The following is a 24,684-nucleotide window of genomic DNA, read 5'->3' as shown; positions in this document are numbered from 1 at the left end:
TCACCAAGAATACATTTCTGTTTTTTCATATTCACTCCAGTTGTTGATGGTGTTTTCTACAAAAGGGCCCATTATTTTCTTTTACAATCTGTTTATTGATAGACATATTGGAATTGAAAGGACAATTGAAAATGTTGTAATTTTTAATTTTAAGTTGCAAAAGGCAAACTTTCAAATATATTTCTTAAAAACAAATATAAAATAACCTGCTTTTTTCTAAATGGCTAGAGTATTTTACTTAACACCCTAGAAAACTTAACGTTTTTTAGGCAATTTGATTCTGTACAAGAAGGCAGCATATTATGCTTTACTTGAAATTCATTAAGTATTAGTCATACCATGCTATTGTTAACTAATCTTCTTTATTTTTTTAGATGATTGGAATCCATTTTCGTACCCATATAAAAAACTGGATTATGGAAAGTGGGAGCTTTATATCCCACCAAAGAAGAATAATTCTCTACTTGTACCTCATGGATCCAAATTAAAGGTACTTTCTACCTTCCTGTTTTGATATGAACTTGTTTTCTTTTTGTTTCATTTTCAAAGTTTGATTTAAAATAATGCAATATAGGGCGCCTGGGTGGCTCAGTGGGTTAAGCCGCTGCCTTCGGCTCAGGTCATGATCTCAGGGTCCTGGGATCGAGTCCCGCATCCGGCTCTCTGCTCAGCAGGGAGCCTGCTTCCTCCTCTCTCTCTGCCTGCCTGTCTGCCTACTTGTGATCTCTCTCTGTCAAATAAATAAATAAAATCTTTAAAAAAAATATTGCAATATAAACTGATGCATGATAACTATGGGGGAAATAGTCAAAATGTTTAAACAGAAAAATTTAAGAGACATCATTACTAAATTGTGTTATATTGGGACTGTTTGGTAAGGTACTGAACTTATTGTATTAGTAACTTTGGAAACTTTATGTAAGGAGGGATTGAGTAATTGCAGAAGTCTAGCTTGAAAAACACACAGTTTAATAGAAAAATGAAACCTATCTTCAAATCAGTGAATGTGGAGAGAATTTTTACCTATAAAGAGTGTCTCGATAAAATTGGTTTTGTGCGGGCACTTGGTGGCTCAGTCAGTTAAGTGTCTGCCCTGAGCTCAGGTCATGATCCCAAAACCCTGGGATGGAGCCCCATGTCTGACTCCCTGCTCACTGGGGAGCCTGCTTCTCCTCCCTCTGCCACTCTGCACACCCCCTGTGTGTCCTCTCTCTGTTTCTCTCTCTCAAATAAATAAAATCTTTTAAAAAAATTGATTTTGTGGTGAGTTACATGAAGGGGCTATTGTGCGTTGAGAACCATGCATTTTAGGGACATGATTTTCCTGGTTATTCTTCTTTCTGGTCTTTAACATTAAGAGTCTCATGTTAAATTAAGCCTACTTGGATTACCTCGGGGCCTGCCTGTCAGAGGAAGGCTGAGTGTGCTTCACATGGCCTCTGCTTTAGCTAACCATATGCTTCTGTGTTCGGGTTTACAGAGCTCATATAGCAGCCTCTCTTGTCTCCTCAAGGGAGGCTTGAAGGATGGGTCCAACAGCCTGGCTTCTAGATTTCAGGCATTTGATTATGTGAAAGGTTATCTAAATCCTTTAACATTTACTTGATTTTTATCTAGTGCTCATAAAATTATGTAATATTTCCATGTCTCCTTCTTTCTTTCCCTCTTTTGAACAGAATGATTACACTCAAAGCATTTATCATGATGAATCCCGTGACTGAATTATTATTTTCATTGGTATTTGTTATATAACATTTTTAACTGAGTTACTTAAAATAAAATCAAAATGTATTGTATTTGTATGGTTGTTTTGCAGGTTTCTTGTTTTGTTTTATAAATAATGAAATTTTACATACATCAGAGAATGACTGAAATACTGCCACACATAATATAGTTACCAGAAGAGCATATTGTCTGGAATAAAGAGACATTTTGACATGGGATGGCAGCCAGGGCTCTTAAATTATAGTGAAAATGACAAATAAGTAGCTACAGTATACAATAAGAGGGATTTAATATTTAATATAAGTAATCCCTTTCCAAGTTAGTATAAACTCCACGAGATCAGGGGCCTATCCAGTTTTGTTTACTAATATTACTATTCTCGGTTCTTAGAGCAGTGCTTGGCACAGAGTAGACACTAGAGAAGTATTTATCAACTATTAATGCCCTTTCTAGGCCCACTCTTTGATAGAATAAGCCAAAGAACTTGATTCTTCTGTAGTTTATGTGACCTGATTTTAGGAACCTGTGAGGCAAGGCAACTGTTCTCATACTGCTTTCTTTCTTTTTTGTTTTGTTTTGGTTTTGTTTGTTTTTAAAGATTTTATTTATTTATTTAAGACGGGACAGGGGCGGGGGGAGGGTGCGGTACGCAAGCAGGGTGAGTGGGAGAGGGAGAAGCAGGCTCTCTGCTGAGCAGGGAGCTTGATGTGCCCCTGGATCCAGGACCCTGGGTCATGACCTGAGATAAAGGCAGATGTTTAACTACTGAGCCCCCTAGGCGCCTCCTCTTACTGCTTTCAGTGTCACTTTAGGCCTTACGGCCATTTGTTCTGTTTTGGTTTTTGTTTTTAAGAACTAAACTTACTAATTAAAAAAAATTTTTTTTTACCCTTTAAAATTTGTTTGCCATTGTAAATTAGAAAAATTTATGAGCTCTGACGCCTTACCAACTTCTTATGTTAAATGGTGACTGAATTTTCACAAGTTGTTTTTATACAGGGGGGAAGTGATTACCAGGAATGAATGATAAATTAATATATACAGGGAATAATGGTAAACATTTGCCTCTCCCATCCAACTCCAAATCCTTTATACTTTCTGCTATAGTCTGAATATTTGTATTCTCCAAAAAAAAAAAAAGGTGTGTTAAAATCCTAATGCTTGATGTGATGGTGCTAGCGGAAGGGGGTTTAGAGGTACTTAAGTCACGAAGGTATAGCCCTCTGAATGGGATTAGTGCCTTTATAAAAGGGGCTCCAGAGAGATCCCTAGTCCTTCCATCATGTGAAGATACAAGAAGAAGAATCTGCAGCCCTGAAGTGGGCCCTTCCCCAACCAGGTTGGTATCCTGATCTCAAACTTCCAATTTCTAGAACTGCGAGAATTAGATTTCTGTTGGGTGTAAGCCACCCAGTCCGCAGTTTTTGCTGTAGCAGCCTAAACAAATTAAGATGTTTTGTACACAATGTTATGTTTCTTTTAAAAATTTATTTGACTTAGATGAGATGAAATGATCCTATGATTTTAAAAAAAGTAGCTTTTACCTTTTACTTGGTTTTGAAAATCAATGTCTAACATAAAATGAGTGTTCAGTATCAAGTAAACTACTGCATAATCATTCTTCATTATTATTCTCTAAAAATTTCTGTTAGGTTAAATAACTAGAAATTTAGGCCCAAAATATTACTCATAGTATTTAGATATTTCAAATGTTGAGGAAACATTTAGATGCTGTTAATATGGTGATATCATTAATTTTTCATTTATGGGAAATGATGTATCAGATTTTCTTTGAGGGAGGGGTTAAATTCTCTATTAAAAAAAAAAAACAACTAACTTGAGATTTTTGGCCTTTCAATTTGAAGTTATCCCTAGATAGTCTATCTCGGTAATTAAAAATCTTGTTTTAAATTGAACTTCAAAATTTATTTCAGTTCACAAGGGATTGACCTTTTTAACTCACTTGAGGATATTTCTCTTGAATTATCTGGTAACCACTGACAAAAAAAGAAATGTTACCTACCATTGAGATAATAGCTTTGTTTTCTCTGTAAAACATTTTCAATGGAATAATTTGTGGAAGAAAATACCTCACTGCTAATGTGGTCATATAAATATCTCTTTTTTTGTGTGTGAGTTTACCAAATAGAACATATTTTAAAAAATATTATAGTAAGTTGAATTAAACATTCAATACTATAGAAATTTAAAGAAAGAAGACTACATTCCTGAAGGAAAAGGAGACATATTTATTCAAGCTTTAATACTTTTTCTTCCTGGATGCTTAGCCAAACGAATGTATCTAAAGGTATTTTTGTTGTCGTTATTCATTGTTTTAAAATATACATCTTTAATAGCATTGTTATATTTAAAAAAAAAAACACTTCTCAAGTTGTTTCATAGAAATTTAACATAGTTATTGAGTGCTGTATATCAGGTGCTGTCCTTCATCTGTGATGCTTGTACTGAATTGTGATATATATGTGGACCATGTGTGCTTTTAAAATAAAGTGCTATTAGAGCAAAATATTAGTGGACAGTTCATTTGTTCTGTCATGGTAACAAGGGAGATAGCAGAGGGGCAGCAACATTCAAGCACACTTGGTAACATGTTTAGAAGGTGACCAGAGAGTTGGAGGGAAGAATTCATGAGAGTACTACATGAATAAAGATGTGTGTGTTGGTTGATGTCCCAAAAGGAAGCAAATGGCACACACACACACATGCACATAGAAATAGGGCAGTTTGAACAATGTTTTTTGTTTGTTTGTTTGTTTGTTTGTTCATTTGTTTGTTTTTCCAAAAGTCTGTTTTCAAAGTTGAGCATGCAGGGGATCCATTAAAGAGTTCAAAGGAGGGTGGGTGAGGGGGCCTAGTAGCCCCAAATTGTTACCTTGCATAGGCCACAGGGAACAGGGATCAGTTGCTGGAACTCAGAGAGAGGAAGAGTTGGCCATCTCGAATGAATCGCTGAGCTTTGGTGAGAGACATAGTTAATTTATGTCAGCCTGGCAGGGAAGGAACCAGGGAAATAAGGAAACAAATAATCATCTCTCACTCTTCTTCTTTTCTCTGACCACTTACTGGGGCTGTACCTGGGCCAAAGCCAAAGAGAACCCAGTTTTCTGGGGAATATGGTCAATGTGGGTCAGCATCCTGGGGCAGAGATCTAGGTAAGAAGTAAATCTGTCCTAACTCATAAAATGTAGCTCAGGAGGTCAGTAAAGACCGCAAGTCAAGAAAAGTAAGAGATCAGGGAGAGTAAACCTGTAAGGTGGGTTGGAGGCAAACAGTGAAGAATTCTTTTTCTTTTCTTCTGATTCCCATTTTCTTTTCTCATTCTAATTAATACCCAAATGACTTCCAAGGCGGTGGGAATTGTCTTCTTTTTAGTCTTTAGAATGTTTGTGTATTTTAACTTTTCCTTGCCAATGAGTAACTAAATGGACTAGAACAGAGGTTTCTTGATTCCAGAACTTTAAAAGTTTTAGGGGATTCATGTGTCAGTCATCTCGGGATGTTATAACAAAATTCTATACAGTGGGTCACTTAAGCAACAGAAATTTATTTTCTCACAGTTCTGGAGGTGGGAAATTCAAGACTAGTCAGCATAGTTGGGTTCTGGTGAAAGCTCTTTTCCTGGCTTGCATATGACTGCCTTCTTGCTGTGTCCTCACATGGCTCTAATCCCATCATCAGGACCCCATACCATGACCTCATTTAAACCTAATTATCTCCCAAATGCTCTATCTTTCAGTACTATCACAGTGGGGCTTAGGGCTCCAACATGTGAGTTTGGAGGGGAGCATAGTTCAGATCAGACCACATTGCTTTTCTAATTATATTGCAGTGTTATACAATCAATAGGTAGAAAAGAGACGCAGAACCCAATACCTACATTTGCAATTTTCTTAGATTCCAAGACACAGTGAAAAAAAAAAAAAAGAAAGTAGAGATTGCTTTACATTCGTATTTAATTTTATTTTGATGGCAATACTATGAGAGAAGGTATTGTGATTATATTTTTTATTTCGTGCATGAATACACTCATCTGTGGACTTGAATTAAGTCTTGTCTAGCTAAGTCCACATTCTTACGTTACAATATCCTCCTATAGGGTTAGGGTTCACAGAGAAAAGAGGGGGAAAAAGTGATAGAGAGGAAATAAAACTGGAGTCTCAGGTCTAGCAACTCATTTTATACCATATTTGTCTTTACTTTTTTGTGTGAAAACCATTATCCCCAATTTTTATGGAGCTGAGAAGGAGAGTTTGGAAGTGACCTTCCCTGAGAATAGAAAGGAGATAGGTAATTTGTAAAGAGTTTGGGTTTTAGGGGGTAAAATACCAGATTTGGTAAGTAAAGTAAAACTACTAATTGAAATCTGGAATGAGATTGCGAGGCAGAAGGTTGCCATTGAGTAATTTGGGGGGGGGGCATATTGAAAAAATTAGTATCAGAATATTTGCTTAAGATGGTAAATCTCATTTGTACATGAATGTTCATAGCATTATTCATAATAGCCAAAAAGTAGAAACAGCCCCAATGTCCATTAACCTATCTACAGACAAAATGTGGGAAACCCATACAGTGGAATACTATTTGACCATATAAACTGGTGAAGTACTGATACATGATACATTATGGATGAACCTTGAAAACCTGTGCTTAGTGAAAGAAGTAGGTCATAAAAACCAAGTTTTGTATGGTTTTATTTTTATGAGCATCCAGACTAGGCCAATCCATAGAGACAAGAAAGTAGATTAGTGGTTGCCAAGGGCTGGGAGGGGATGGGGAATGACTGCCTATGAATATAGGGTTTCCTTTTAATGTGATGAAAACATTCTGGAATCAGATCATGGTGATGTTTGCATACCATGCAACCTTGTGAACCATACTAAAATCCATGGGATACTTTGAAAGGGTAAATGTCACGTTATGTGAATTATTTCTCTGATACAGTGAGACATTTGTACTTGGTCTTCTTCTGTTGCTGGCATATAGCTCCTAAAACTTTTGGGGGGATGGGGGGAGAAGAAGAAGAAGAAGGTAAATCTTATAAGCACTTTATCCTTCATTTCTGAAATATTTTCTTGACTTATTTCTCTGCCAATTTTCTTGTCCCCAGATTCTCTGTTCACTGTTTTGGGAATTTCTAATATCTGGATATGGAATCTCTTAAGTTTTCTTATCTTTTTCTCTCAAGTTGCCAATCATTTTGACTTTCTGTTCTGCTTTAAGAAATAACTTTGTTTTCCACTTTAATAATCACATTTTTAACATTTTTTTTACATTTTTAAAAGATTTTATTTATTTATTTGACAGATTTTATTTATTTATTTGACAGAGAGAGAGATCACAAGCAGGGGGAGTGGCAGGCAGAGGGAGAGGGAAAAGCAGCTCCCCCCCCACCCCCCAGCAGAGAGCTGTGGTGGAGTTCTATCCCAGGACTCTGGGACCATGACCTGAACCGAAGGCAGACACTTAACCACTGAGCCACCCAGCACCCCCTTTTTTCCCCTAACATTTCCAATAACATGCTTTTGTTCTCTCCTTCTGTATACATTCTGTCATTGTTAAATGCCCAAAGATACTTTTATCTTTTTGAAAATTATTATAGATGTTTTATTTTCTTTTGTCAAATTTTCTGCTTACTCCTGACCTCCTCCTCTCATTTTCTTTTTCTCAGATTTTATTTTCTTCTGTTTCTTTTAGTCTCTGTTTTTCATTCTGCATGCTGTTTTCAAAGGCCTTGTGATTCATGGCTATTTGGTCTTATTTTAGAATGAGGTAGGAAAAAGTATGAAAATCATGTGCATGTATACAGGGCCTTATTCTGGTGAGCTTCACTATTGGGTAGTCAGAAAGTGAGAGCTTTTAAATTGGTCACAATAACTGAAGCTTTTTCTTTGAGATCTTTCTAGATGAATCTTCCTGTCCCATACAGAATATGGGTGGAAGGGGTGTGGACAGAAGGACTTTATACCTGGCTACTGGCATTCATGGATAAGGACAGGAAAAGTGGAGGAGGGTTCCACTGTGAGAGGTGACACAAGACATTTAATCCCAATACTTTCAATCCTGTGAGTCACCTCAGTCATCTAATATTCCCATTGTCATTGGAGCCTTTCTAGTTCATTGTTTTTTGAGCATCAACTTCTTATCTCCTGTTTGAGGGGTGAGAGGTGGTGTTCTGGAGAGATACACATTTATCTGTATAGGCTAGGGAGAAGGTGTGCTCCAGAGTCCAAAGTCCCCGTGTTTAACATAGTCCCCTTGTTTCACTGACCACCTTCCACAGTATTAGGAGCCTACAGATGCCAAGTCTCCTCGTGGTGCTGTGAAGCAAACTGACCAGCTCTCTTCAGGTTCTTCATCAGCAAAATCCAGTTTTATTTATTTATTTATTTTTAAAGATCTTATTTATTTATTTGACAGAGAGAAATCACAAGTAGGCAGAGAGGCAGGCAGAGAGAGAGAGGAAGGGAAGCAGGCTCCCTGCTGAGCAGAGAGCCCGATGCAGGACTGGATCCCAGGACTCTGAGATCATGACCTGAGCTGAAGGCAGCGGCTTAACCCACTGAGCCACCCAGGCGCCCAGCAAAATCCAGTTTTAATTTGTGCCTTAGTTCCTTCTTACTTCAGCTACTTTCTGTCTTCCAAACATTTGTTGAAATTTCTGGTCTCTTACTGACTCCTTTTCTGTCAATCCTGTTTGTATTGCTTTGCTGTTATTTCAACAGACATTTGTTAGGCTCGTCATTTTAAATTCATACTTCTTAATACCCTTCTTTAAGTGGAGGAAGAAAAAAGTATATCTACTGCATAGAAGAATATTTTAAACTTTCTGGAGCCTCAGGTCATTATATTCTCATCATATGCCATGATTATAAGATTTTGGCCAAACTGATTATTTCTTGCTTGTGATATCTTTACGTATTATTATATGAGATAAAGATTTTCTTTTGTATGACCTACAGAAAATCCTCTACTCACTTCATTTGTTACCTGGTTCAACTTAATCAACCTTTAAGACCCTGAAACATCTAATTTGTGAGAAAATGCATAGTTAGAATTAGATGCTCCTTCCCTTACCACAGAGATTATAATTCTTTGTGTTTGCAAAATACAATACGAATGTTAAAAAACCTAGATAGCATACCAGCAAATGGTCTTCCTCTGTAGATGAGAATAAAGGGATTGTTAATTGATTCATTTTTCTGTTCTTTTCTTTTTTTTCCTGAAGTTCTCTAAAATGTTGATAGAAAACACAAAATAAATGTGTACATTTCCAAAGGAGTCTATTTGCCTGTCTAAAGAGTAACTCTGCCTAGAGAGGGTGGGTGAGGTAGAAAATTTGGGGAGTGGTTTTTTCTACTTTGAGTTTGCTTCACATTAATTTCTTTATCAAATTTTGGTCTTTTTCTTTCTTAATATCTCAGTTAACATATATTTAATTTTATATTTTCTGCACTTGACGTATTGTACTGTGTTCCCAGATGTATGTGAAGAAATAAATGATAAAATGCCTGCATTTTGAATTTATTGTCCGTTTGGAGAAAACTCCCCATAAACAAATGAATTGCTTGAGCATTCTGTGGCTGGGAAGAAAGTAGAGGAAGAAATTTATATTTTTCAGGAGGTTGTGACAGGAAAGAGAGGAATAAGTAAATGGAATATGGGTTTTTTTTTCCCTTTTTTAAATTTGTTAGTGATTTAGTTCTCTTTACTTTTGACTACGTATTGATGGGGGCAAGAAGGAGCCCAAGAGAGAAGATGGGGGGGAGAAAGAACAAGGAAATAGAGACAGACTCTTGGGGAAGTAGACAGATGGAGAAGAATAAAGGTCATAGGTTTAATAGTTCATCAGGGAATGATTATGGGAAGAGATGCATTTTAAGCTTGGTCTTGTGGGAGTTAATAGATGTAGATTAATGAATAGGTTGTCAGGGGTCAATTAGAGAATAAAAGAATATAAAGTCAAGCAAGATTGAACAGGAATTAACAATTCCACATAGGAGATAGTGGCCAATTTGACTTAGGAGGATATCATATATAGGGAGAATAAAAAAAAATAGTGAATCTCATTGAGGAAATTTTACTATGAAAATGTGCAGGACAACATAATTGCTAAACTTTTTGTTTTTTTTTCTTTAATTCTACTTTTTAAAAAAATCCATCATTTCTTAAAACCTCAGTAATTTTTATAATGACCAGCTTATTCTTTAATCTATGTTTTCTTCCTTTTATTCCTTAGGACTTTGACCCTTAATAATCTCATGGTTCTCCTCACAAATATTCATACTCTCTCTTCTAAAGCCTATAAAAGTAGTCTCATTTTCAATTAACAAAAGTTAGCTACTGTTAATGGACCCTGAATGTTCTTTTTCTGTTGTAGGTAGAGAGTCCTGAAAAGAAGAACCTTCTATCATGTACTTGTGCTCTTTCCCTATTTTCACTTCCCATTCATTGGTTTTTATCCTCTCCTACTCTATCTTAATAAAATAAAAGAAAATAGTACAAATAACTGGATGATGGTACTTTCAAACTTAAGACCTGTGAGTGAAGCAACATAAATCTTATTTACCATTATAGATCATTTGAACCATATATTTATGTCAGTATTTCATATAAATGCACAAATGAATTTTACTGTATCCAAGGCCTATGGTAGGGTCTCAGTCTTCTGCAGTTTCTGAGGGATCATTTCTAGTTATGGTATTGGAAAAAATACATCCTTTTGCTGTGTATCACCTGCCAACTCAAACTTGTCACAAATCATTGTTTTTGTAGTTAATTTATTAACACTTTCTTTTCCTAGGCACATGACTATAGAAATTCTTTCAGCAATGGCTTGAGATTTTATTATTTTACATTTTGTCTAGGATTAAGGTTTATGTATTATGGATATCTAGATTCAAATTTGCTTAGATGAACATAGGGGAAGGGGAGAAAAAAAGAGAGGAAAGCAAACCATAAGAGACTCTAATTACTATAGAGAACAAACTAAGAATTTCTGGAGGGGAAATGGGCGGGGAGGTGGTGGGCTAAATGGGTGATGGGAATTAAGAAAGGCACTTGTGTTGAGCACTGGGTGTTATATATATGTGATGAATCACTAAATTCTACTCCTGAAATGCCCCAGTCCATTTTCCTATTATAGCTCCACAGTTAATCATTCTAAAATTTGAAATCTGCTCATGTTATGTATCTGCTTTAAACCTTTATGATGAACTCTCCCAACACCTGATTTGATTATAGCCAGGATTTTCACATTGTGTGTCAAGAAGGTGACCTGGTAAGTTTTTGGATTCCCCAGCACTCACTTGAAATAAGGAGATCCTTGCCCTGTTTTATTCTGGGCTCCCATGTATGACTTATGACTGTGTTTAAATATTTTTTTCTATTTTGAAAGAATTGAACAACACTGGCCTCTAGTTTAGATTCTGCGCTCTTAGCTTGACATACGCAGCCCTCCATGCCCTGGCCTCTGGATTCCTCTCCAACTTTTTCTTTACCGTTCCCTCAGTCCTTTTGGGCTGCTATAAAAAGGATTGTAGGTGGAGTGCCTTATGGACAATAGAAATTTATTAAAGTTCTGGAAGCTAGAAGTCTGAGACTAGGATGCCAGCTTAGTAGAATTCTGGTGATGGCCCTCTTTGGTTTAAAGACTGTCAACTTCTCATTGGCAACTTCTCATATGATGAAGAGCAGAGAGAGGAAGCAAGCTCCCAGACTCTTACAAATACACTAATTCCATTCCTGAGTGCTCTACCCTCTTGACCTCCTGGAATCCTCATTACCTCCTGTACTCCCTGCAGTCTGATACCATGACATGGGGGGGGGGGCGCTGTTAGCATTTCAACATATGAATTTGGAGCAAGGGGGACACAAACATTCAGTCCATAACAATGAGGCATACAGTCCACACCAAAGTACTTGGCAGTTGTTCAAATGTCATTCTAATCGTGTTTTAGCAAATGCAAAGGCAGTGTCCCTTCTTTTTTTTTTTTTCCCAATTTATTTATTTTCAGAAAAACAGTATTCATTATTTTTTCACCACACCCAGTGCTCCATGCAAGCTGTCCCTTCTACACAGAACGGTTTCCCTTTGCTGCAGGCTCACAAACTCCTAGTCTTTAATACAGAGTTCATGTGCTATTTATTTTTGGTGAAGTTTTCCGTAATGCCAAACTCTTCTTTCCATTTACTAAATATCCCTTCTGCCACAAACCTTTCTGGAACCTGTTCCCTCCTAGTTCACTGTGATGATACGTAGTTTTAGGCTAAACTTTTTAAGGACACGGTCAGTATCTTGGTCATCCTTGTGTCCCTGGGACCTAACAGTATCTGATAGAAGCTACTCAATAGATGTTTATTGACTAAATAGATGAAATGGATAGAGACCACCAACAGTCCATTTGCTGTTGTTGGAAATATTTTTGCATATGCACATTATACAGAAAGTGATTAGAAAGTTGTATGTCAGTAACTTTAAATTCTATTCTTTGAGTTTAGGCATCTTTGACCTATATACTGTTATCTATGGGAATCCTATTGAAACCAGGGTTAAAAACAAATAAACAAATATTAGAATCTGGAAATCATAGCTTGTTTTAATGAGTCTTTAGCATTTTCTGTGTTAGTAGAAAGATCCTTGTGAGTTACTGTTTAGAGAGCTCAATATTAGAGAAAGTTTTTCTTTCTCCTGGAAGATTTGAAATGCTTATTTTTATCTCATGATTATTCCTTTTCTCTTGTCTGTCAGAAAACTTAAAATTAAGTGAAATGTACAATTGCAATAACCATCCAACTCCAGAGCCCTATACCATTATCTCGCTTCCTTGCCCTCCAGCCCTTTTCGCCTTGTATTTTCATTGTAACTGTTGATTTTTCTTTTTCATTTTATTTTTAAATATTATATTACATATTTTTTTAAATTATAAGTTTTTCCCCCTGTTTTTGGAAGTTAAGAATATAAGTTAAATGAATATAAATCTGTGAATAGATATTGAAATTACTTCCAAGACCCAAATTTGTTTTTCTATTCCTTTACATCACCTATGAGTAAATAAATGGGACATAAATCTTATTCCTTATAGTTCAGAACTGTTAGTTAGGAGGCTGTGAAATGGATTTACTGTGGAATGTGCCAGAGGTCAGAATATTTAGATGAGTACTATGAAGAAAGACAAGTCCAATTATGGGATGATGTCACTCTTATCCTATCCCCAATTAGTAATTGTTTGTTATTTCTCTATGGGCGAGACACGTATCATCTGTTTTAGCCATTTTCCTTATTGAAAACTTTCTCTAACCTTGAGGAGTGTTTACTCTTGGCACAATGAAATAGAAATATGGAATGCTCTGTTACTATATCTGGGTCTGTTTTGCTTAAGCTACAATAAATTATGATGAAAGAAAAAAATGGCTCAAATCCTTTTTAGATAGATAGATGCAATCTTATTACAGCTTGCTTATGGTAAGCATTGGAGTTTTCTGTGGCGGGGTAAGGAGTGACTTGGAGTACGTAGTTTTGTTTTCCCTTTTTGTTTTCAAGCTAAAGCCCTGCAGACTAGGAGGTTGTTAGTGAGATATCACTGGCAGTATAGGGATTGCTTTCTGAAGTCATTATGAATTAACAGCTAATGGGTAGCGTTCTTTGGTAGCTCGTTTATAATTGAGTGCAGATAGATGAAAATCAAACACAAAGGGAACTCAATTTTATCATTAATTTTGACTTTGTTTAATGGATGATTTCTGGGCACCACAGCAGCCTTTCTAATTTGTCTGTGTATGATGAAGAAACTAATCATACACAGCTCAGAGAACAAATAACATACGTTTTCCCCAAAAGGTCACCTTCAGAGACAAGCACAAGGGAAAAAAAACCCATAAACCTGTTGATTTTTTTTTCATTTCTCCTCTGTTTTTTCTCTTCCTTCTTTTAAGAATTCAGTATATAAAATAATTATTTCATAGTTTAATACATGCAATGATTGAATAGACAGAATTTATAGCCTAAGGTAGGCTATAAATATAATCAACGTGTTTCTAAATTTATAAAAAGATTCCTTTGTTTATTTTATAGAATTTAACTATGTGCCAGGTACTATTTTAAACACATTATACATACTAATTCATTTTGTTCTCAATGCAGCCCTATTAGGAATGTTCTATTATCATTACTCCCATTTTTCAGAAAAGGAGAGTGAGGCACAAAGAGATTATATAACTTCCTCAAAGTCCCCTACCTAGCTGATAGCTGATAGTTAGAAGAGGTGGGATTGAAACCCAGGAAGTCTGGCTTTCAAGGTTGTGTTCTTAACCATTATGCTATGTTGTTATAATTTATTAGTTTAAATACAATTCCTGTGACTTCTTGGTAACTCTGCTTAAAAACACTAACAAGTATAACCCTTGGCTTAAATGATAAACCTTTGCAAATTCTGTTATGTTTTTAGAATACATGTTTTCCTATGAGCAAGTGGCAATGCAAGGACAGTACTAAATTTGCAAGAACACACACACACACACACACAACAATCTGATATATTTTTGATTGTTAGGAACATTCAATGGAACATATGGCATAAGTAACACACACACACGTATGTATGTGTATTTCAAGTTAGGTATTTGTTGGAATCATAACTACTATGTGAGGGCAGCTTACAATGAAGATCCTCAAGGGAAACTATGCACACAGATTGAAACAGTTTGATCTTATGATATTGCTAGTCAGTATGTAGTTTGTACACATACTTGTTTATATGTTTGTATTGGTAGATATGTGTGTAAATATGTTGGTAAATATGTGGGCATGCTTTGGTAGATATGTGTGTAGTTAGTATTATAGCTCTGTAAGTCAGAACATTCTAAAGTAAGGTGATTTTACTTTGCACTTTTAAAATTAAGACTAATCCCTATGCCTAGTGTGACCGTACATTCCTGTCCTACCTCTCTGGCTAGACCTGTCAGCTTGGGCACTGATGAAGGGGCTAGGTTCAGAAAGCAAGGACCTAGTGGTTGGGTGAGACCATACATGGTACCTGGAAGGACATTGGTGTCATTATAGAGTCGAAAAAGGAGGAGACTAAAGTATCCACACAGAAAAGCTAAGGACAGAGGATGAAAGAAACCCAATTGTTTATAAAGCTTGTGCAGCTAGACAGAGGATGATTGGAGGAATCCACGATGAATGTGGTTCAAAAAAACAAACAAGGTGTGAGGTATGGTGAGTGTGAGCAAGGTATGGTGAGTGTGAAAGGCGGGGCTCCACCATGCTATTCTTGTTTTGTTGTTGTTGTTGCTGTTTTGTAATGTGTTTTGATGGCCTGGGACTATACTTAGTCAACTTTATTAAGGTTGTTTCAGTGGGACATAGGCATCTTTCACAGTCACCATATTAAGTAAGATATTGGTTATTTTGCTTTGTCAAGTACCAAAAAATAACAGTGTCTTACTCAAGGTAGATGGTTTTTGTCTCTCTGAAGTAAAAGTTCAAGTCAGTGGGTGCTCTATGGATAGTCTGTGTCTACTCCATGTGTATGTTCAGACCAGTTTCCTTGTTACCTCCCACTGGCCTACAGTTGCCAGGTATGTTACCCACATGATAAACAGCACCTGCCCTATGTGCTTCCTACAGAAAGAGGAAAACAAAGTCAAGGCATTCCCTTTTAAAGATGTGAACACAATATTTCTATACACAACATTTTGACCAGATTCTTAGTTTCATTGGCCGTCCTCGCTGCAAGGAATGTTGGGAAATGTGGTTTTAGCTTGGGGGCCATTTGTCCAACTAAAATTCAGCATGTTCTGTCCTCAAGAAAAAATGGAGGATCGTTTTTGAAATGCAGTTAGCATTTACTGCCATAGCCATTTAAGAGGAACTTTTTAAGGAAAATGGAAGTATTAACCTTGTGCTAGAAACTTTTATTTTTATATACTTCTCAGATCAGCTATAAATAATATATCCTTTAAAACTTAAAAAGTTTTAAAACTTTTATGAGTTCAGTCATTATAACTTAGAAAGAGTGGTGTTCTTAATAAGAACAAAAATTTATAAGAATAAGAATTTAGAAGAGACAGATGACAATATGTACTCAAAGATATAAATAGTATTATTAATGTACATTATAATGATATACTTTAGATCATCGTGAATGCCAACATTACACAAATAAAGCGAAAGTAAAATCCTAAAGCAATCTGGAATTTGTTAGATAATATTACATGAGGCTTAAAATTTTGCCAATTTTTTGAGTTTTTTGGTTATTTGTTTATTTATTTGGCAGAGACACAGTGAGAGAGGGAGCACAAGCAGGGGGAGTGGGAGAGGGAGAAGCAGGCTTCCCATGGAGCAGGAAGCCTGATGCAGGGCTCAATCCTAGGACCCTGGGATCATGACCTGATCTGAAGGCAGATGCTTAATGACTGAACCACCCAAGTGCCCTAGTTTTGCCACTTTTTGAGAGATATCCAAATTATTATGAAATGCTAGTCTCACTTTTCAAGCTGTTTTTATTTTTTTATTTTTTATGCTGTTTTTAATTTGACAACAACTTCTGCATAAATAAGAGTAGGATTTTAATGAAAACACTACATGTAAATATAGCAGTGTGGAATGTAAAAGCATTCTGAGCAGAATTTGCAAGTGGACAGAAACCAGGCTCTAACCTGGTTTTCCTTAATAGCAAAATTGAGCATGTAAAATGATTGCCTGTATAACAGAATTCTTAGGACAGCTGGTTTGGTGCATTTAAGTTACCTAAGATTTAAATTAAGGTTTAAGAAGAATGATTTTCCTTCCCTTCTTAACAAAGGTAAATAGGTATTGGCTCTACTCATTTATTTTTTGTATTAGTGATGAGCATTTTTAAATACATATTTAATTCTTCACTTTTAAAAGTAAATATGTAGGAGCATCAGATAAGAAGGAAAAGGTATAAGCCAACATTTATCTGTGAAGTTATAATAATTAATGAAATGACTTTTTAAAATATTTTACATAATATTAGAAGGGTTTTAGAAAGAAGACTGCTTTCTAAAGCTGGAAAACTGGTAAATGGAATCTTACTACAATAAGAATTATATTTTCAAATTTGCCTTTACTAAATCATATTTTAGGAAAAATCATCAAGTATGGGGAGGGCAGAAGCACCTCAAAATGTTACAGTTGTACCCTTGAGAGGGTATCTTAAAGGAAAATGATTTTGTTGATTTCAGTATCCTCATAGGAGACCTGCCAGCATTCTGGCCTCTCAGTTCCTTCACCCTCCTCTGCCCCAGTGGTCTCGCCTTCTTCTCCCCTCACTCCTCGGAGTCGTATGGTTCTCAGCCATCCGCTGGGGTGATCCTACTGCAAATACTATCCCTACTCATAAACTCGTCACTCCGCACATGCATGTCACCCACTTCCATGTTCACAATAGCCTGTGTAACAGTCCCCCTAAAGCAGTGGTCCTCAGACTTCAGTGTGGATCACAGTCACCTGGTAGGCTTGTTGAAAGACACTGCCCAGGGTGTCCGATTCAATACGTCTGGAATGAACTTGAGAATTTGCATTTACAAGTTCCTCAGTGATGCCAGCGCTTCTGGTGTGGGGACCACACAGGATGACTCAAAGGGCTGGGTTCTTGCAGAGCCTATGCCTCTAGTTGATGATGCTTTAAGAAACAGAATTGTGTCCTCCAGTCTTCTTTCCTTTTCTTTTCTTTCTTTAGGTTTTTTTGTTTATTTGTTCATTTGTAGGTCTTAAGGTCCCTTGAAAAAGAATATAGTGGGTTCTTTTTGGATTAAAATTGAAACAGTTGTATACCACTGTTTCAATTCTAATTTTGAAGAATATGGGCAAGGTACAATAAAGGGGTGCTTGAACAAGAGTTTGTATTTTATTTTGTTGAGCAGAGAAACTCAAGGGAAAGTCTATTAAATACCTTTTTCTTTTTCTTACTGCCCAAGTATGTTCTTTTAGTGCCCCGCGGAGACCTTCCTTCTCCATCCCTTCTCCCTTTATACAAAGGATACATGAACTCATATTGTTACTTTATGTTAAGCCAGCCCAGGAGTCCTGCTACAGCAGTTTTGTTGAAGGCAAAGCATCAGGGAAGAAGTTGGAATAACTAACTCAGTGTTTACAAAGAGTCTATTTACTGTCTTGTTAACTAGGTGTCGTGACAAATTATTTTAAATAGAGAATTAGATAAAAGACTTTGGAATATAAAGTTTATTATATGCCATTTATAGCTTTTTTTTTTTTGCACACTTCCACCCACACCTTTCTTTTTTTTTTCCAATTTATTTATTTTCAGAAAAACAGTATTCATTATTTTTTCACCACACCCAGTGCTCCATGCAAGCTGTGCCCTCTATAATGCCATTTATAGTTTTAAGCAAGATACATATCTGAGCATCTTGGGTATTCCCCAGTTTGCATTTAAAAAATATAACTAGTATTTCAAAAACTTTTCAAATAAACAGTATTTAAGTAGATTTCAGTTTCCCATTTTTTTCATATTCATAATAAATAAGAAATATGGTGATTGTTTTTGTTATCTCAGGGTACATATTTCTTTATTTAAATTTTGTCCTCTCATAATACACCCACAGAACAAATTGTCTCTTTTGAGTATTCTGCCCAATAACACTCTTCAAAACAGTGTACCCTGTCTCACCTGAATATCTAAATATATACGAATGCCAATACCATGTGACATTACTCCTGGGCACTCTGCCTATTAGATGGCTTTGACTTTATGTCCATGACAGTACAACCTTATATTTCATAGGGTATGTTTTTCTGTGTTTCCTTGTGTAGTGGAAAAACAATAATGTATGTAAATACGGACTCCAGCCCAAATAACTGTTTTGCTTGCTGTTTCTAGCACCTGCTATTGGTGTGACCTTTGGTTAATCATTTTTGTATCTCAGTTCCTTCCCCTAGACTGGGATTCATAATAGTATCCCATGGAATTATTGAGAGGGTAAACTTATTTTCAGCAGTGCTTGGAACTAAGTTAATTCTCTGTAATCTCAACTATAATTTTTTTTGCACACAAGTGCTCAGAGCCATGCTTATTATGCTTTCAGTAATCACATCTTTGCAGATTTTATGAGTGCAGGCCAAATATTTTATAAATTATAAAATAAGGCAGTATCTGAGGAGTCTGTAAATCAGCATTGTGTTCCTCCTTACAAGATGCTTCCTGAGACTCAGCTGGTGTGTTCATGGGATCACTCCACCAATGTCTGAAAATTCACAAGAGTGTTTAAAAAATCATGTGCTTTGCCCAGTGCTTATTCATGTAAAGAGTTTTATGTGCTTTTGAGCGTTCCTTTTCTTAATTCAAAGTTTACATTTTAAGAATCTTGGAACTATGCATAAAATCTCTGTACAATTTTAAAAGAAATCTTAATGAAATGTTATGGGAGAGATCAAGGAGACTGTGAGACCAAAATGAAGCTACCACAGTGAAAATGGATAGAGAATCCTTAATGAAGAAAGGAACTATTGGAAATGAGAAAAGCTACTTGTTTTGAAACTAATCAAATACAAGGACTGGATGTGAATGATCAATAAGATCTAATCAATGTGAAAAAGCATATCATAGGAAATGTATTAAACTGTGAGCACTGGAATGAATTTGGATACTGTTCTCATATTGCACACACGTTTTTGTCCATCCGATAACCAAGAGAGCCTTTCATATTTCAGTGAAGACAATTCCCATAGTCTTTTCAGTGACCTCTAACAAGTCACAAGAACAAATGTGACAGTTTCTGCTTTGAACTCCTGTAGGCTATCAACTAGATATTGACTTAACATTTAGTACAATTATTTTGTGTTTTATACAATTGTCCAAACATATTATTACTGAAATTTGCCTAAAAAAATAAAATTTGTCTTAATTTATCATAATTCATAAGTAGTATATAAATATAACACATTTCTTAGGCTAATGGGTAACGGGAATGTATCCTAAAAGAAAGATGCATCTGCAAAAGGATCCAACGTTATTGAAGAGTAGTTCACATATATATTGTATATTATCAAGCAAATATTTGCTTTACTTGCTAAACTGAGTAATTTATATTGTTTTTAAATGATCTGTACTTGCTTATGAAGAGAGGTCCTTTACTTACTTGAAGGATACTCATCTAAGTTAGATTAAACTTTGAAAATAACAAATGCTTGAAAATAAGGGTTTTTATAATTTAGACTTATACAGTTCTGTTTTGCTGGCCTAATTAGCTAAAAATAACATTTTTTATAGAAAAGTAAATAATGAAACTAATACAGTTTAACTTTTTAGCTCTGGGTTTTGACAGTGCTTGTGTTCTTCTGAGGTAGAGTGGGGGATGAGACAAGGTAAACCTACACATAAACAAACTATATTTGTGCATAAACACTCATATACCACATGCAGTTTTTTTTTTCATTTCATTTTATTTTATTTCAGTGCTCCAAAATTAATTGTTTATGCACCACACCCAGTGCTTCATGAAATATGTGTCCTCCATAATACCCACCACCAGGCTCACCCAACTCCCCACTCCCCTCCCCTCCAAAACCCTCAGTTTGTTTCTCAGAGTCCACAGTCTCTCATGGTTTGTCTCCCCCTCTAGTTTCCCCCAGTTCACTTTTCTCCATCTCCCAATGTCCTCCATGTTATTTCTTATGCTCCACAAGTAAGTGAAACCATATGATACTTGACTCTCTCTGCTTGACTTATTTCACTCAGCATAATCTCTTCCAGTCCCATCCATGTTGGTACAAAAGTTGGGTATTCGTCCTTTCTGATGGAGGCATAGTAGTCCATTGTATATATAACCATATCTTCTTTATCCATTCGTCCGTTGAAGGGCATCTTGGTTCTTTCCACAGTTTGGCTACTATGGCCTTCGCTACTATGAACATTGGGGTACAGATGGCCACATGCAGTTTTCCAGTTGCTTAATATTAACAAAAAAATGCTGATCGTATTGCAAAAATGCATATCGTTCAGTTACATGTATGAATCAAACCCTAAGTGAGGTAAATCTGATGAGATTCAAGTATACAGTGGACATTAAATATAAGGAAAAAAGCTGGGTTTTTGGTTGTAAAGCAGTATAACCTTTCAACTGCCGTATTATTTTCAAAGGGGCTGCCATCCTGAGTCCCCCAGAACTGTAAATACACACTTCTTTTATCTTTTTTTTTAAAGATTTCTATTTATTTATTTGACAGAGAGAGAACACAAGTAGGCAGAGAGGCAGACAGAGAGGGAGGGTGGGGAGGAAGCAGACTCTTCACTGAGCAGAAAGCCTGATGTGGGCCTGGATCCCAGGACCCTGAGATCATGACCTGAGCCCAGGGCAGAGGCTTAACCTGAGCCACCCAGGTGCCCTACACTTCTTTTATCTCTTGTCTTCTATTACCATCATATTCAGTCAAGAAATTTAGCGAATTTTACCTCTGTAGGATTTCTTAACCAACTGAGCCACCCAGGTGTCCCTCTGTAGGATTTCTTGAATATTGTACTCTTCACTTGTAGCTTGGCCCTTTATTGCCTGTTGTCTAAATTACTCAAGTGGCTTTCCCTTCCCACCACGGCAGACAGTAACTTTCAAAGGTAGCTTTTCTATCACCATCACAGAGGAAGAGAGTTGTGTAGTTTTAAACAGCTTTTGATGATTTTGGTGGATGGCAAGCTTTAAACTACTGGCCTTCTAGAAGTAATACTGGGCAAGGGGTCAAGCACTTTGGGTTATTATTGAACCATTAGTAATTAGCTATTTGATTTTATATCTTGGTTCTGCAGTTTATTGCTCAATATATTTATGCTTTATATGTCCCACCTGATAACTTTGTGAAGATACCTTTAAAGGGTAAAAATGATCTAATGATTTGTCATTATTATTTTATTGTACTGTCGGTGACTTAGGAGTTGGTAATTTTTAAGCTGTTACTCAGTCCTAAACTACTCAGGATGGCATTTGCATTTTCTTCATTAATTAATTAACTACTCTTGTTTTAAACTTTCTTGTGTTCAGCTTGCCAGTTTCTTATTTGGAGGTTTGTATAATCTTCTAGTATCAGGTTTTGTTATTCTTACTGAATTTATTTCCAATATCTGAATATCTCTTTTATTTTATTCACTTCCTGGAATGGCCAGTTTTCTGTGTTTTTCCTTTCCAGATCCATTTCTTCCTTCAAAATGGCTTAGAAGTTCCTTCCTTAATGAAATAACACTGTGATTAAGCATCTATTTCATATAACCTCAGAACTTATATATGCTGTTTTTATTATTTTTCTTATCTTGTTCTCTATCTATATATATATAGTTTTACACATACACCCGGTATTTTCTCTTTGTAATGAGCAATCCTAGAGTTTGCAAACAAGAAGGAACCTTTGAGATCATCTTCATCAAATATCGTTGATGTAGTTAAGAAAATTGAATTTCAAGGAAGTTTTAACTTGCCCAAGATTCATGCATCTCTTCATGTTAGTAAGATCTGAGCCTACAGAATACCAGCTCATGCTCATCAAAAAATAAATCATCTATAGTTGCTTCAGGTTTAAATAAGGAAATATTATCAGTACAGTTATTTTTATTTGCAGTATATTTCCGGACCATGAATAGTCTTCCATGGATACTATTCTTCTTTGATGAGTTTAAATCATTAGAGCATTTTAGTTGGCATTTTAAAATTATTATTTTGAGCATCCAGTATGTTAAAAGTGCCATTTTAAGCATTTTGTTTGTTTTAATAGCTTGTTTTTGGTTTATAACCCTTACTTAACAGTCCTGTGAGGTATAGATACTATAATTATTCCCAGTTTTAGCTGAAGAATTTGGATGTTAGCTAGATTAAGTTCCTTGTCTAGCATCGTAAGTGGCTGAAACAATAATCAAACTGAAATGTTAATCTTCTAGTCTCTCCTCTGCAATGTACTGACTTACATGTTGAAGTTGGGAAAACTATAGTAATCAACTAGCTCAAACCTTATTTTAAATGTGTGTAAACTTGGTGATTTGGCCACATGCTGATTAAGGGGAACAAACCATCTATTTTTAACTGTAATTACATAGAAAGTGGATAAAATAAATAAATATGATAAATAGCATTTTGAATAAATAGGTGCCCTGTTTTCAAATGTTTTTGCTTACTTGCATTTCATATTTAAATGTATATGTATATGTATTTAACCTGGAACAATTTCACATTCTTCTTAGAATATAGTTTTCCAGAATATGACACCATTGCTGTTATCAAGTTGAATTAATATCTGGGTTTTGATACTAATATCCCTTCTTTCATCATTATTGTGTCCTCTTGGTTATAACTTAAGTATTTCTTTTACTTTGATAAGCTTTTTAATTCTTTGGTTGGTATTTTCATAGTTTAGAAACTAGGTTATATTCTTTTTGTTTTTCTAAAGATGCAGTACATTTTTTAAGATTTGATTTAATTTATAAAGTAAATTCTGTGAACATTGTTTTCAGTAGGAAGCCCCCAGGTACAGCATTTGATATTCATGTTTTTAATAATCACTGCAGGAAACAGATAGCATTCTGTTTCTAGTTCTTCTGAATGATACCAAATCTTATTTTCAAATAATAATAAGAACCCATAATTTTTAGTAACCATGACTTCTTTGGTCTCTGAATCTGTGTTTTTTCAAATTATAAACAGTATAAGATTTCTGTCATATTTTTATGCTACAATTGAGAATTTCATAAGAGAACAGGTTCCATTTTATTGTTGTGGATCATGATATTTTTCATAGATTTAACTGTGCTCTTTAGGCAATTAAAATCATAATGCTTAAATAAACACATAACTTAAAGTTCTTTCTTAAAATTATTTTATTTAGGTAGCTCAATAAGTTGTGTGTTTGAATAGATCATGTATATATCAAATCGATATATTTGTGGCAATGGAGTTATATCTCCCTCTTTTGGAAAGTCAAGGCATGGCATTTGATTGCAATTAAATTATTCTTTATAGATTTTCAGTTTCCAAATTCTCTGAGCCAACAATTGTAAAAATATTTTTCTTTGGAATAGTTTTCCTTTTGGATTTATAGTATTAGTAAAAAAGCTAAACTTTGGTTTGTTCATGTGCACATACTTATTTCTTTAGGCTTGAGACCTACAGGCCATTTAATGTGTTTGAATGCAGGAAACTTTATTTTCTTATTTGAAATGCTTTCATCTTTCCTTCAAGAGAGTCAGTTTTACTTTTTTATCAAAGCAAAATTATTAAACATAATTTATAATGTCTGTTAAAAACAGAATTTAAAACAATTAAAAAATAGAGAAATAAAACAACAAAGTAGCTCTTCTCATAATTAACAGCCTGGCCTTTTCTCCACCATCCACATCGTTTTGTGAGTCTTCTTCCTGATCTGTTTCTAGGTATTTATATACTGTCTTTCTCTTTGTCACTCTGCTTCTGTGTGTGTGTGTGTGTGTGTATATTTTTTATTATCATAAAACTTTGATTATTCTATACTTACTGGTTTCCAATTTCCTACTCTTATCTCCCAATTTACTGCCCCTCTCCCCATTCAGTATATCATGCAAATCTCAAAAAATACATTAGTATTTTACTGACTTGAATCCACTCAATACTTATATTAATGAAGTGATACCTACAAGCTAGAAACTAACAGTGTTCTACCTTGGCCTAACAAACTATTATAAAAGAAAGAAAAGCTTATTAATACACTTAATGTATGTCACACAAATCTGTTTGTTTTAATAGCTAGTCTAATTTTATAATTTTATGCTTTCTTGAGGTGTTAAAATCAGGACTTGACCTTCACCACTGTTGTTTAGGAGAACGTTTTCTTTTTCTGCTCTCTTTGCTGCCTACATCAGCAGCTTAGCAAGTGCCCTGACTTTACCTGTAAATTGTTCAACACTGAGTGTCTTGCTGGATATGGTCTTAGATTTTGTTTTGTGC

At 35.4% G+C, this 24,684-nt stretch overlaps 1 protein-coding gene across 1 annotated transcript in view; it reads left to right on the top strand.

Moving 5' to 3' along the window:
* The window catches only part of GBE1 (1,4-alpha-glucan branching enzyme 1), a 270,179-nt gene that overhangs the window by 88,405 nt on the left and 157,090 nt on the right, over positions 1–24,684 (top strand). Inside the window, exon 3 of the mRNA XM_044251151.1 lies at positions 375–490. Coding sequence (XP_044107086.1) covers positions 375–490 — 116 coding nt within the window. The remainder of the gene's footprint in view (positions 1–374; positions 491–24,684) is intronic.

Source organism: Neovison vison, chromosome 6 (genome assembly GCF_020171115.1).
Source record: "Neovison vison isolate M4711 chromosome 6, ASM_NN_V1, whole genome shotgun sequence".
Classification (NCBI taxonomy): domain Eukaryota; kingdom Metazoa; phylum Chordata; class Mammalia; order Carnivora; family Mustelidae; genus Neogale; species Neogale vison.
This window is presented reverse-complemented; position numbering and strand designations above follow the sequence as displayed.